We start from the raw sequence: 14,597 nt of genomic DNA on the forward strand, positions 1-14,597 counted from the left end.
GAAACTTGAGCAGTATAATGGAACATTCCTCTCTATGTTTTAGAATTCATAATTATGGGATAGCAATACTGGTATTCTAATGATGGGCCCCCTAACCCCATAACTCAAATAGTTTACTGTTGCAAAATACTTACAAATGTATTAGTGCATCAATCTTTGTACTTATCTTGAAAAATAATCATTTTATTTAAAGAGCGCTAGAATCTCATCATTTGAGATTCTAATAATGCAGATACAGTGGACATTGCATCCCTCCCCCCATTGTCTGGCAGCCATGTGGTCTGGGCGGGGCCAACCTCACTCCCGGCTTCGAGAAATGGGTCTGCTTTCCCACTGGCCTAAGCCAATCAATGTAATTCAGGGTTTCTCAACCTTTGTGTTCGTTATCACTCCCTTAAGGAGCCTCTGAAGATATTTTTTTGTTTGCTAGCCGCCTCACTCCCCCCAGAATTCTAAGGCCGTAAGTACACTGTGTATCTGTTTATGTACTGTATGTATACCTGTGCTTTGTACATAAAGACTAAGATGGGTTTTTTTGCCCCCCTCCCATCCTTACGAAATGATGTTTGCCTGTTGGGGGCCATATCATTCCCTTTGGGAATGCATGAATTACAACCCCATTCCCTGTGCCAATCAGTGCATGGCATTGGCGGTGGGCACAGACCCTAAACTGACCCATCAGAGGGCAAACTGGGGAATTTTTTTTGATAGTTGGTGGCTTTGAGAAATTCTCTTTCTTTCTATATGGGTTGATACGTGGGTCTAAGCCCCGGAACTGCTTTAGCTATCTGCCATCATGAGGAAAGAAACCAGCAGAAGATAAAGCCAATATATGAACAAGACAGGGTTGAAAGAATCATGGGGGACAACCATAGTGCCCTGATCCTACTGCTAGATTTTTCAGTTGCATCCAAAGTCCCTACTTTTTATTCTGTAGGTTACTTTGAGTTCATTTTCCTATTACAATAAAAAATACCCCAACTGATAGAGCAGATAACATTTACTGAATGTTTCCTAAGCTCTCGGTACTGTCAATTAATTTTAATATTAACCTCTGTGGTTAGTACTATTGTATTTCTCATTTTATAAACAATGAAACTGAAGCACAGTAAAATTAAGTAACTTATCCATGATCATACATAGGCAGAGGTAGGATTTATCCTATCCCATGTCTATTTAACTTGGAGTATAAGGTATTAACCACTTTATTTTACTGTCATTCTATTCTATACAATTTACATTAGTACTTTCTTGTTGAAGTTTGAAAGGCATTAAAGGAAACGGTATTTCTTTGCTAACAACTATGTTGTACAATTTAAAAATCTAAGAGTTCTCTCAAGTTTTAAAATATTTTCAAGTTTTCTCCAAAGACACAAACTTTGGAGATCATCTTCTGCTTAAGACTCAATACTCATAAAATGGCCATGGTTATTTTAGATGTTCCTTCTTATCATTATGAGAGGGTACTGGCTCAGTCACTATCCATTTTACGGAAGAGAAAACCTATAGTTCAGTAGGTTAGTCCTTCAAGTCGCTGTTCTGCTTAAAAATAATTACTGATCAACCTTGTAAAGAACTCGTGGGGTCTCAGGTTTCTGGAAGCGTCATTTTTGAATTGGTCACTAACAGTAGACGAGGTAAGCCGTTAAGTCCCCTGAGCCTTTGGGGAGAGGCATGAAGGCTGAATGGTTGGCCACAGTACTTGTGCCCTCCTTTTGAAAGTTTCTCAAATGTTAAAAAGTGAAAACAAAAGTATATCAGGGTCACTTCTCCTACAGACCAAACTGAACAATGATTTCCCAAAAGAGAAACAGGCTGAGAGGCAGACACACCTCTGGCTCCAAAAAGCTAGGTGATCTGTGTAATGTGGCCAGATGGGCTATATCCACAGCTCCATAATCCTCTCAAACCACCACATGCTGTCCCGGTTCTCAACCTGGCTTTTGGATTCTTTCAAAACGCAAGACATCTCAGACATGTTATCCAAAGCAGGAGTCGGGAAAGCACAAAGTATAATGCTCCTCACATTTTAACAAGGATGATAGGGATGTCAGGGATGACAAGGGGACGCTGATTCTTTAGATGCCCACAGTTTAACCGCAGGTGCCGGTCTTTCAATTTTGCCTGATTGATGGAAGACAATGGCTTATCAACACCAGAAGCTTGATCACATATGGGACTCAATACAATGAGATATGAATCATAGCCATATGGAGAATGTGGTCAGAGTAGGGAGAATCCAAGAACTGCAACAAAGCTAATTCTACATCACAGGAAAGAAAACGTGACACTATATTCTATAGTAAACACCAGGTGTAATCTTCCTAAATGCAATGTAGATTATTTTTTAAACCTGAAAAATATTAACAACCAAAGCACAGGACTTTTAAATCCACAAACGACTGTTTAAAAAAAATGAAGGGAAGCTGTAGCCCCAGAGAGACGGAGCAAAGTTGCTGCATTTTTTGCCTGCAGGATGGGACCTAGCAGAGAAATAAAGAGACTGTGTTATACGACAGGGAGTAAATCCAAACGTAAGCATTCCAACGCTCAGCCAGGCCACCCCTCCCTTCCCCAGCCTGTCATCCTCCTGCAAAGTGTTCACAATTTGCTGTCCTTCCTTCCAAAAGCCAGTAGACACAATCAGCTTTTCCTGGCTCTGCCTTGCAAGTTGGGGCTGCCCGAAGGAAAGCTGAAATAAAATCAAAGGGAAGAATGCAAATCCATTCAGACCCTTCTGACCATAAACCGGTGTGAAATCCTTGCTCCTTGAAATGCCTACCTTCACCCCAATGAAATGAAAAAGAAGGAATCATGTGAATGTCAGAGTTGCTCCCTGCAGACGCTCTGCTGCTAAGATACACCATCACTCGCTAATAGATGTCTGCAAAGCCAGGGACTAATTCACAAGTGCCCCCCATGCCCGATGGGGAAAATTCACAAGCTTTGTCACGCAACGGTTACCCATAGCTGCTGAGCTTTTGACCCAAGAGCCGAGCAGCCCGCTAGGAGTTGAAAAAGAGAGCGGTGGAAGGAGAGGGACAAAAAAATCATACAGGTGGAACCAACCGGCTTCCCACGAGCGCCCGGCATCCCGCTAGGGCCCTCGGGCGCCGCGGGCCCCGGCTCACCTGGTACACGTCCCGCAGTCCGCACCACGTCCGCAGCACCTGGTGGCAAGCCCGCAGCCTCTCTGTGTACCATCTCCGCAGCGTGGACACGGTCAGGTTCCACACGAAGCGGCTGCCGCTGAACAGCAGGTCCTCCACTCCGCACATGAACACCGAGGCCATGCCTCCTCCTCAGTCCCTCTGAACCCGGGCAGGGGGTGGGGTGCCGGCGGCTCCCGCAGCTGCAGCGCTGCGAGCCCGATCGCAGCGGCCCCACCGCCTGGGCTCCCGACGCCGGCTTCTGTGGGCCGCCGGGGGTCAAGCCTTCCCCCAAACTGGTCTTTCACGGTGCGTCCTGGCCAGGCTCCGGCGGCATGCCCCGAGATTGGGCGCCCGCCAACCAACGGCTGCGGCGGGCACACAGAAGCCCAGTGTCCACCCCGCCCTCTCGCTGGCAGCGCCGAGCGAGCTGCGCTAAGCTCCGCCAGGCGAGCCCTCGGCGCTCCCGGGTCGCGGGAAGCCCGGGCCGGCGAGGACTCCCCCTGGCGCTCCCCGAGTGCGCTGGGCAGCGGGGGGAGTGGAGCAACTCTTTGCAGGCAGACGAGAGCGCTGCATTTCAGCGCACTGGGCTTGCACGTCCTGCACACACCACACACGCGCGTGCGCGCACACCAGCCCCAATCTCCGAATCCGCTTTGGGAAGCACCTTACTTTACACTACAGGGTCTTTGCTTGGCCTCTGTTCACAGTGATAAATATCTCCGGGCAGCCACAAATACAGGAGGAAAAAAAAAAATCCTCCGAAGCACCCCTTTGCATCCCACTCGGGGGAACAGCCCTGAATGTTTCCTTGGTTGTGCTTCACCAAGAGGTAAAGGTAACAGTCTCAGAGCAACAGTGTGTGCATGACTGCAGAACCTGCCTTTGCTCCTAACTTGAGGGTCTCAGAGAAAATGACAACCTGCCTACTGTTGCCAGCCAGAAAGCAGGATCGCGCACCCCGCACATTGTGCTAATTCCAACGCAGCAGTCAGTTCATGGGAAACACAAAGAGCGTTCTTGGTCTCTAGCAAATAGCTTCCAGTTAGTATTTGCTGGGAAATAGAAGCTCACAAGAGAATCCTTGGTTTGGTTCTGGAAAATTCAGCTTCTGGACATGTGTAGCAGCAGCTACTAGCACAAACCTACACAAGTAGATAGTTTATTCTCGACTCAAAACCAAAGGAAGCTGTTCCACCACTCACAAAGTCACCAAATAATGTTTTTTTAAAGTTCTCCCCCAGGAATTGATATTGCCAACGGCATTTGCAAAAAGAAGCCCGAGGAGTCCCACATGCCACCAGGCTCTATTTTCCTTTGGAATATGTGTAGATTTCAGTCCCAAATAATTGTAAAACATTGCTCACAGCAAAAGTACTGCAGCAAATTTCAGGATGTTGTTTTTTCCTGAATCCATCTGTAGGACAATCATTTTACTGGCAGTTTCACACCTGGGCTGTTATCTGTGCTATTAAGTGGCAGAAAGGTAAAAGTGCCAAAGCTTTTCTCCCGAACTAGCCCAGAAGGCTTCAGAAGAGATTATCAACAAGTAAATCAGCTTTATTTCAGGTGTCAAATGTGCCTTTGGAATCTTAATTCAGGTGAAAGTCAACCAGTGAAAAGAGAACACAAAAATCTGTCCTCAAAGCGCCTACTGTTTTCAAAGTGACCATAATTGGGAAACTCTTAAAAGACGTTTCTTTTCTTACTTTTTACCTCTTTTTATTACTAATAAAATTGCCTAAGAGTTTTTTGTCGAATTAGTTAATAGGACAAAAGACCCGATCCAAGATTTGCAAACCTTTCTTCACAGTAAATCTGCTCCATGTGTTCCTTAGTATTAGCATTCTGATATTTTCCAAGATAATGGTCACAGTGTTTACACAGAATCAGAAAATACTAGGTCCCACTGAGTCAAAAGACAATGAACCAAGTACAGTTTGAAAATGAAATGTCATCCTTCTAATGGAAAACTACTGAGCTTCAAAACTGGCTTGTGAGTACGAGTGGATGATGGTGGTACATTTACTATTTTTTTTAATGATGCAGTGAGACCGTGTTCTCGGAAATCGGCAGCCGAGGGAATACCAAATAAAACCTACAACAGGTCAATTATCTCCGTCTCATGACACCATCCTCTCAGAAGAGATGCTCTAGAAACACCATGGCTATTATCTATCTGTGCCTAGGCCTGATGTCAGTGGTCAATTCCAACTTCAGTGATTTGCATTCAAGGTTTTCAAAGTCAGTGCTGACACTATTTTCTAGAAAATTGGATGTGGCAGAACAGGGGTCCTCAAAGTGTAGTCCCTGAACTGGCAGCATCAACATCACCTGGGAACTTGTTAGAGATACAAGTTCTTGGGCCCCCTCCAGAATCAGGGTGCGGTCAGGGATCTGAGGTTTCACTTGGCCTCTGGGGGATTCTGACTCTAAAGATGGAGAAGCACTACTGCAGGGCGTGGGCGTTAGGAGCTAAGTGTCCTAAGAGACTTAACTCCCTGCTCCTTAAAATAAACAAACAAATAAATAAATTTATTTATTTATTTATTTATATTATTAAAATAAAATTTATTTATTAAATTTATTAAATTTTATTATTTATTTATCTATTAAAAAAGACCTGTGGCACCTTGTACAAGCTCCTTAAAGCCACAAAGCCTCAGTGTACTCATCTATAAAACAGGGATAATATCAGAATCTCCTACACAGCAATTGGGGAAAGATTAAGCAAAATATGCTGTATAAAGTGTTTAGTATACGGCTGGCAAAAAGTAAGCGCCCAAAGTAAAAAAATGATCACCACCACCACCAAAATCAGGAATTGTTTCATTCTTTTGGTACCTAGATAAAACAGTATTCGTAAAATGTGTTTTAAAAAAATTTTCAACTAAGTATCTACATCTGTTTTCCTATCCCTTTCTGTGTGTTGGAGGTTAAAGTTGGTGGTGACTTGTTTTTGAAGGAGCAGTTCTTTCACTTTCTTCAAGTTCCCCCCAAAATTCTTTGGAGCTAGCTCTTCCCCAGCACACAGCCAGCCTTTCTTGAGGACCCAGAGAAGCAGTAGATGCTCCAAGCTAGATGCAAGGTAAGAAAAGACGTTTTGTTCCCACCAATATAAACACGGACGCTTCTTCTTATCCAAACAGCTTTCTTCTCCTGCAGAAGGAGAAGTTCAAAGCTCTAGGCAGAGATAGCTTTTAGAGGGAAGGACAAGTAAGTTCTTCACACCAGGGGCTGACAGTGGGTGGCAAGTGAACCCAGGTGTGGAGCAGTGGAGAAAAGAGCCACCCAACTGCGGCATCCTTCTGAAAATGGACGAGCCACGTGGCACAAACCAGATCCCAGACACACACCCTTGAAACTGGTCTAAAATTTCCTGTGGAAAGGGAGCTAGATCAAGCTGGCTTCAAAATTATCTTGCTTTTCTTTTTCTTTTTTTTTTAATTTAAGAAGAGGATTTTTTTTTTCCCTCTACAGCATCAGAGTTCCCTGCAATACACTGTAATTTCCTGCAGCTCTCTCTGGAGGCTTAAAAATATGCTTCAGGTGACAGCATGGCTCATACTCCTGGGAGTTCTGCTGCAGACATAAAAAAGAAATTGTCGTTATCCCCGAGGCTCCCGTAGGTTCTCCTTTGAGCAATCAGCAGGAAGAAGAGCACAGTGCTAGGAAGACAGCACAAAATGCTAACCCCTGTCTCTAGAAAGAGATAAGCAGTTCTATCGCAGCGGCTTCCACGGGTCCCCTCTGCCCATCAGAAAGACAGAGTCCGTCGAATGCCTGTGGATATTTTTAAAACTCTCCTCTCTCCACAGCTGAAGAGCCAGTGTGGCTAAATTCTGACAGGCCACGTCTGACACAGGGCTTGAGGGGGACGAAAACAAGGTCTGGTTCAGTGGCTCTCAATCAGGGGCAATTCTGCAACCCTGCCTACACAGGCATTTTTGGTTGTCACAACTCGGGAATGCTACTGGCGTCTAGCGGGCAGAGGTCAGGGATGCCGCTCACCATCCTACAGTGCCCAGGGCAGCCTCCCCGACAAACAACTCTCCTGCCCCACATGTCAGTGGTGTGGAGATTGAGGAACCTTGGTCTAGTTCAACCCCACACCCTGCTCTTCCTCTCGTAGGACTGGTGGTGAAACAGTCTTCCCTCTTGATGTTTTCTCCCAAAAGGCAGATTCGAGATGCAACAATCACTCTATCATGGTTTTCACACGCTCACCAAGAGCTGTAATGTACTCAAAGCCCATTGAGAAGGAACTGGAATGACATTTCCTATCATTTACACATACCCTTTTTTTTTGATATTTATCGTAAAAATGAGAAACAGTCATTTTCACCATAAGCTATTTATCTTTTGGCACTTTAATTTTTGGCCTTATCATTTCCTTTAAATCACAGGCTCCTTAGTAGGGTTGAAGGCTTTCTTTGGCACATGACAAAAACAATTCCCCCTGCATCAACCCCAAGGTGGAATGCTGATGCCTCCAGTGGGCCTTGAGTTGCTACAGAAGTCTCTCATCGCCTCAAAAGGGGCAAAGGTGCCCCCTTTGGTCCACTTTTCAGTGTTAGACTGTCAACTTTTTTTTTTAATATACAATACTCTTTATTGTAAATTCCATATAGCCAATTAATCAGTAAGTCAAAGAAGGCTTTCACTGATGTTTAAAAATATTTATTTATTTATTTATTTATTTTGCTGTGTTGGGTCTTAGTGGCGGCACGTGGGATATTTTGTTTTGGCACTCAGGCTCAGTAGTTGCGGCATGCAGGCTTTGTTCCCCCTTGGCACGTGGGATCTTAGTTCCCCGACCAGAGATCGAACCTGCATCCCCTGTATTGGAAGGCGGATTCTTAACGACTGGACCACCAAGGAACTCCCCAGACTGTCAGTTTTCTGAGGAGTCCCTACAGATGAGTGGAGGCGGGGTGGCTGGACGGTCCCTCCTTGTGCAGGAGTGTACCCCACGCACTGGAAAATGTTTAGTGACCTTTGGCTCTGCTCACTACATGCCAGCAGTGTCCCCAGTCATTATGACATCAACAACAAAAAGCACCTCCACACACTTCCAATTACTCCAGGTGGGGTGGTAGCCATGTCCATTCAGAAACCACTGGCAGAAGTAGGGAAAACGCCTTATTTATATTTGTTCCCCCAGTGGCTGGCACATAACAGGCAATCAATCAATGGTTCTTGACCTGACAAATGAATGACTATTTGTCTCAAGCGTGAATATAGAAAGAAGTTCATCCATTCCCAAAACACACTCTTGTTCATTAAAAAATTACGTATTGAGTTTGCAGTACGTGTCAGGCAGGGAACTGAGTACTTAGAACACACTAGGAAAAACAGAGAGGATTTCTGTCTAAGTGGGTCTTAGAGACGGGAGAGAAAGGCAGACATTTGAACAAGTAATATAGAGGAAGCAGGCAGAGCCGCACAGGTTTATAAAAGAGACATGTGAGGGAAGCTGGGGGGAGGACCAGGGAAGGCCTCCCTGAGGACGTGACACCGTGACACCGCAGCTGAGACCTGAAGGCTGAGAAGGGCGGAGCCAGGTGACAAGAGAGGGGGGACACAAATAGTGATCCAAGGCGGCATGAGCTGTAAGAATGAGGGCTCCATGGCTCTATAGCAAGAGGGATCTCAGACTTGTGGGACTTGAGGGGAAGGGCGAGAGAGAGTGCTTGAGAAGCAGAAGAGCATGGAAGCCCAGCTGCAAGGCAGCTGCAAAGTTCCAAGGGTGACAAGGAAGGGCTTACCTAGGAATGTCTACATAATAAAGTCAACAGGTCCCCTGGAACAGGGCTTCAATATGCACACGGGGTGAGAGTTTGGTGGGCAAAGGTGCCCTTTTCAACGCAAGCACCTCTTGTGGCCTCTGGGAGGAGTGCCCAGCTGTGCAGAGGCAGTCTTCCCCAACAGGGGGTCTGCATGCCCCTCCCTGCTTCTACATCTTGCCCTAAGGAGAAGGCAGGAGGGCCAGTGGGACACAAGTTCTGCTTCAATCCCACTTGAGCCCAAGGCAAAGTGTTCTTACTCCTCCCTCCTCTCCTGCTTTTTTCTCTCTTCCCTTCCTGGGGCTGAGCGAGCTGGAGCGTCCTTCGGTCTTGGCCTCCAGCGGCAGGAGGTGGACGGGAGCATGCAGAAGTCATGGAATCCTGAAGGGTAGGGTACCTGTCATTATCACCATCGCCCAAGGCTGACCAGTAGGTTGGTTAAGTTCTACAGCTGCCTTTAGGACTCTGAATGGCTTTTTGGCATCATAAAGGGCTAAAACCACTACAAACTAAATAATATCCAGCACCAAGGCATCTATCCAACCTCTTTTCTTTGGCAAACTCATTCCACTCATAGAAGGGAAACAACAAAACAAAACTTTCTCATCTTTCCTCAAAAACCTCACCTGTTATTTTATTAAGTCAAATTCTCCTTGCTCACAGGAAAGAGGAGGACGCTATGTCCATTGCATGAAAAAGTACAAAAAAGGGAGCAACGTATTAGATCCTGCATTGTATCCATTTTTACTAGTTAATCCACTAAAGAGATACTGGAGATTTTTGCCAGGTCAAATTTTAGAATTCATCAGTGTAGATGAGACAGCACTTGAAGGAGATGAAGCTTCCAAGGAAGCCCACGTAGATCAGAGGGAAAGGGCTGACCTTCTTCTTCTTTGTTTTGTTTATAACTTTTCTATTTATTATATCTTTAAAGCATTTTCAAATACTTTGTTTTTCTTTTTTTTGCATTTTATTTTTATTAAAAAAATTTTTAATTTTAAAGGAAGTTTTATTGGAGTATAGTTGATTTACAATGTTGTGTTAGTTTCTGCTGTACAGCGAAGTGAATCAGTTATACGTATACACATATCCACTTTTTTTTAGATTCTTTTCCCGTATAGGTCATTACAGAGTATTAAGTAGCGTTCCCTGTGCTATACAGTAGGTTCTTATTAGTTATCTATTTTATATATAGTAGTGTGTATATGGGCTGACCTTCTTCTTCAAAGAAGAAATAGTATCAATCTTGTGACTTATCTCCACCCCCATAATTTATCACCTTTTATTTATACTTAATTTACATGCACCCCAACAATGACAAAAATAAAATAGTAATAAATTGGTCTATACAGCACCCTTTTCTAAATAAATAAAGGCAGCTCCACACATAGTATCAGTTGATTCGCATAATATTCTCCCAAGGTCAAATGGAGAAAGGTATTGCTGGCCCCATTTCATGGATAAAGAAACTGAGGCACAGAAAAGCTGGGTGATTTGCTGAAGATCTGTGGAAAAAAGCATTTAAAAGCATCTTAAATGGCACAGCTGCTAATTTTTCAGTCCTTCTACTTTAATTGAGAAATAAAAGGACTTTTTTGGTATTTATAAGTTATCATTTGTTTTGGCCTCATACTAAAATTTATAGGGTACGGAGGGCTCTAGGACTTACTTATTATCCAGGAACTTAATGTGACAAAATGTCCACCCTTTGGGTTTACCCAATTTAAATAAGAATAAAACAATGATGAGAAGAAAAAGAAAATCTATAAAGAAAAGTAACTGAATTTTTTATGGGAGATAAGAAAGCAGTGACTTAAAACCCAATTACCGGGACTTCCCTGGTGGTGCAGTGGTTAAGAATTCACCTGCTAATGCAAGGGACACAGGTTCAAGCCCTGGTCCGGGAAGATCCCACATGCCAAGGAGCAACTAAGCCTGTGCACCACAACTACTGAGCCTGCACTCTAGAGTCCGTGAGCCACAACTACTGAAGCCCACGTGCCTAGAGCCCGTGCCCCGCAACAAGAGAAGCCACCGCAATGAGAAGGCCATGCACCACAACGAAGAGTAGTCCCCGCTCACCACAGCTAGAGAAAGCCTGCGTACATCAACGAAGACCCAATGCAGCCAAAAATAAATAAATAAATTTATTAAAAAACAACAACAATGACCTTCACTCCGATACAATAAATTGTAGAAGGAAAAAAAAGGATAAATGAAAAATCTTGACTTTCCAAAGATTAACAGATAATTGTAGTAAAATGAAAAACAGAAATCAGCCAAGATCAATGGCCTTCTAAGTAGTAAAAACTCTCAAGGCCAGGAATACTCTGGCTAGCAAACAAATATGGGCAACAGGTTATAAATATAGATCATTTCTCCATTATTACTAAAAACTACAGAATGATTTGGTAGGATTATTGTTAGGAACTTCAACTATTTGGCCCGTTAGCAGTAAGAGCAAAATAAAAGTAAAGTTTAGCATCCAAAAAAAAAAAAAGACATAAAAGTATTTCTTGTGTCTTGCCATCCTAAAGTTAATCTGAAGTGGGTAGTAGCAACATACTGTTTTCAACTATAAAATGAATTGTCTACAAGAAGATAAAGAGGCCAAAAGCAGTAGGCTACACACCTGAAGGACTGTGAATATTGTATAAAGTTGAGAAAGCAGTTGTGTATTTTTTAGACCAAGAGTTCAGGGAGCTCCAGGCAGTATTCGACAGGAATGAAGAGAAGAACTACACGATCTGGTCTTGAGTCAATAACAGAGGAAGAAAATAGGTTTTATTTCTGAAGGACCTAGCACCAAAGAAATTTAAGGTAGACCTCCTTACCCTAAAAAGATCCATTATTATTTCAGTCTGGTAGACTTACAAATAATCTTGGTTTATTCTTTATATGTTTATGTATTTTGGCAAATAGTGTTGGTCGTCTATCCATTAGCCATTTACCCCCTTTTCAGAGGCTCTGATTTTGTGGGTGGCCATTTTCCATTCCCCTGGGATGAAGTATGATTGGTCTAAGGGAAGGCATGACACCCCATTCAGGCAATAAGCTATAAAGTGAAGATTTCTAAAGGGTTCTGGAAAAGATTTTCCTCTTCGAAGAGCTGGAACAACACAAGAATTTTTTGAGCACATTCCCTGATTCCTGCTTGGGACACTGTCATATGAAGACACAATGCTTTGAGCTACAGCAGCCATCCTGTGACCAAGAGGACACGTGTTAACAGCAAAGATAGTAGAAAAGAGGGTGGTAAAAGCCCGTGTCCTTGATGACATTGTTTAGATATCAAACCAACTCAGGAGCAGCCTACTTTCAGATGACTTGTAATGAGATGTAAACAACAAATGACCTTACATAGTTTAAGCTACTTTCAGTTGGGTGTTTTGTTACTTTTCAATAGATCACATTTTAAAACTTACTACAAAGCTACAGTAATCAAGACAGTGTGGTACTGGCATAAGGGTAGACATACAGATCAATGAAATAGAATCAAGAATCCAGAAATAAATCCTCACATTTATGGTCAACTGATTTTTGACAAAAGTTGCAATATCATTCAATGGGAAAGCATAGTCTTTTCAACAAGTGGTGCTGGGACAACTGGAGAGCCACATGCAAAAGAACGAATCTGAACCCCTACCTCACACCGTGTACAAAGATGAACACAGACCGAAGAACTAAAAGTAAGAGCTAAATCTATAAAATTCTTAGAAGAAAACATAACTGTATATCTTTGTGATACTGAATTTGGCAATGGTTTCTTAGATATGCCAGGAAGAGGATAAGTAACATAAAAATAGATAAACTGGACTTCATCAAAATTAAAAACTTTTGTGTTTCAAAGAATTCTATGAAAAAAATGAAAAGACAAGCCACTGACTGGGAGAAAGTATTTGTAAATCTTATATCTGAAAAGGAACTTATATCCTGAATACATAAGGAACTACAACTCAATCACAAAAAGATAAATAGCCCAATTTAAAAATGGGCAAAAGATTTGAATATGCATTCCTTTAAAACAGATATACGAACGCCTAGTAAGCACGTGAAAAGGCACTCAACATCATTAATCATTAGGGAACTGCAAATCAAAACCACAATAATATACCCACTTCATATCTACTAGAATGGCTATGATCAAAAAACAGACAGTAACAAGTGCTGGTGAGGCTACGGAAAAACTGGGACCCTCATATACTACTGGTGGTAACGTAAAATTGTGCAGCTGCTGTGGAAAAGATTGCCGATTTCTCAAAAGGTTAAACAGAATTTCCATGTGTCCCAGCAATTCCATTCCTAGGTATACACCTGAAAGAAGTGAAAACAGGGGTTTAAAAAAAGCCTTAAACACAAATGTTCATAGCACTGCTATTCAGAATAACCGAAAGGTGTAAACAAGCCACATGTCTATCAGCAGACGAACAGATTTAAAAAAACCCAGTATAGCCATATAATGTAATAACTGTTTAGCAATAAAAAGGAATGAAGCATATACATAAGGGAATTGAAAATATTTGCTCACATAAAAACTTGGACGTGAACGTTCATAGCAACATTATTCATAAGAGCCAAAAAGTGGAAACAACTCAAGTGTCACTTGATTAGTGGATACATAACACATGGTATAGCTATACAATGGAATATTATCAGCCATAAAAAGGAATGAAGTACTGACACATGCTACAACATGGATGAGTCTTGAAAACATGAGAAGTAAAAAAAGTTAGACAAAGAGGCCATACACCCATAAAGACAGAAGGTAGATAAGTGGTTGCCAAGGGACTGAGGGGATAGAATGAGAGGGACTGCAGGTGGGTATGGAGTTTCTTTGGGGGGTAATGAAAATGATCTAGAATTAAATAGTGGTGATAGTTGCACAACCTTGTGAATATACTAAAAACCACTGAACTGTACCTTTAAAAGGGTAGATTTTGTGGTGTGTGAATAAAATAAATCAATCAAGAATAAACAATCAAGCAATCAGTAAAAAATAAATAACTAAAAAAAGAAAGATACATGCTACGACATGGATGAATCTCAAAACCACTATGCTAAGTGCAAGAAGCCAGTCATAAAAGACCACATATTTTATGATTCCATTTATATAAAATCTCCAGATTAGGCAAATCTATAGAGATAGAAGGTAGATTAGTGGTTGCCTAGGGCTAAGGGAGTCTGGAGGGAGGGGTGGAGGAAATGAGTGACTGCTAATGAGCACAGGGTTTCTTTTTTTAAGGCAATGAAAATGTTCTAAAGTTAGAGTACAGTGATGGTTGCATAACTTCATAAATACACTAAAAGCCATTGAAGTGTACACTTTAAACAGGTGAGTTTTATGGTACGTGAATTATGTCTCAAAAAGAAGTAAAAAAAAACATAGAACACACCTTAAGCCTTTATCAATGTTTGCTAAATATTCTACTATGAGCATGCGACACTTACATCTTCAGAAAAAGGTGTGAACAATTTTCTTGACTGGAAAAAAACACCTATTATACAAAACAAAGTAAAAATGAGGGCAGGAAAAAAGTACTGCATATGAACTCCATGTTGAAACTGACTGTATGCATACAGAAGAAAACTAGAGAAAAATAGATCAAATTATTGATAGTAGTGATTTCTGAGTTGGCATCACTGGATGATTTGAATTTATTTT

The 14,597-nt window shown here is 42.3% G+C and overlaps 1 protein-coding gene across 3 annotated transcripts in view; it reads right to left on the bottom strand.

Moving 5' to 3' along the window:
- FRMD4B (FERM domain containing 4B) overlaps positions 1 to 14,597 on the bottom strand; it is a 347,737-nt gene that overhangs the window by 179,519 nt on the left and 153,621 nt on the right. Inside the window, exon 1 of one of the 3 annotated variants that reach the window (XM_059940162.1) lies at positions 3,132 to 3,557. The exons of 1 other annotated variant lie outside the window; for it this stretch is intronic. In XM_059940162.1, coding sequence (XP_059796145.1) covers positions 3,132 to 3,293 — 162 coding nt within the window. In that variant the 5' untranslated portion in view covers positions 3,294 to 3,557. Of the gene's footprint in view, positions 1 to 3,131; positions 3,558 to 14,597 lie in introns of those variants that run through there. One more of the 3 variants, XM_059940164.1, reaches the window with a different exon arrangement.

The sequence above is a fragment of the Balaenoptera ricei genome, chromosome 11, assembly GCF_028023285.1.
Source record: "Balaenoptera ricei isolate mBalRic1 chromosome 11, mBalRic1.hap2, whole genome shotgun sequence".
NCBI lineage: Eukaryota > Metazoa > Chordata > Mammalia > Artiodactyla > Balaenopteridae > Balaenoptera > Balaenoptera ricei.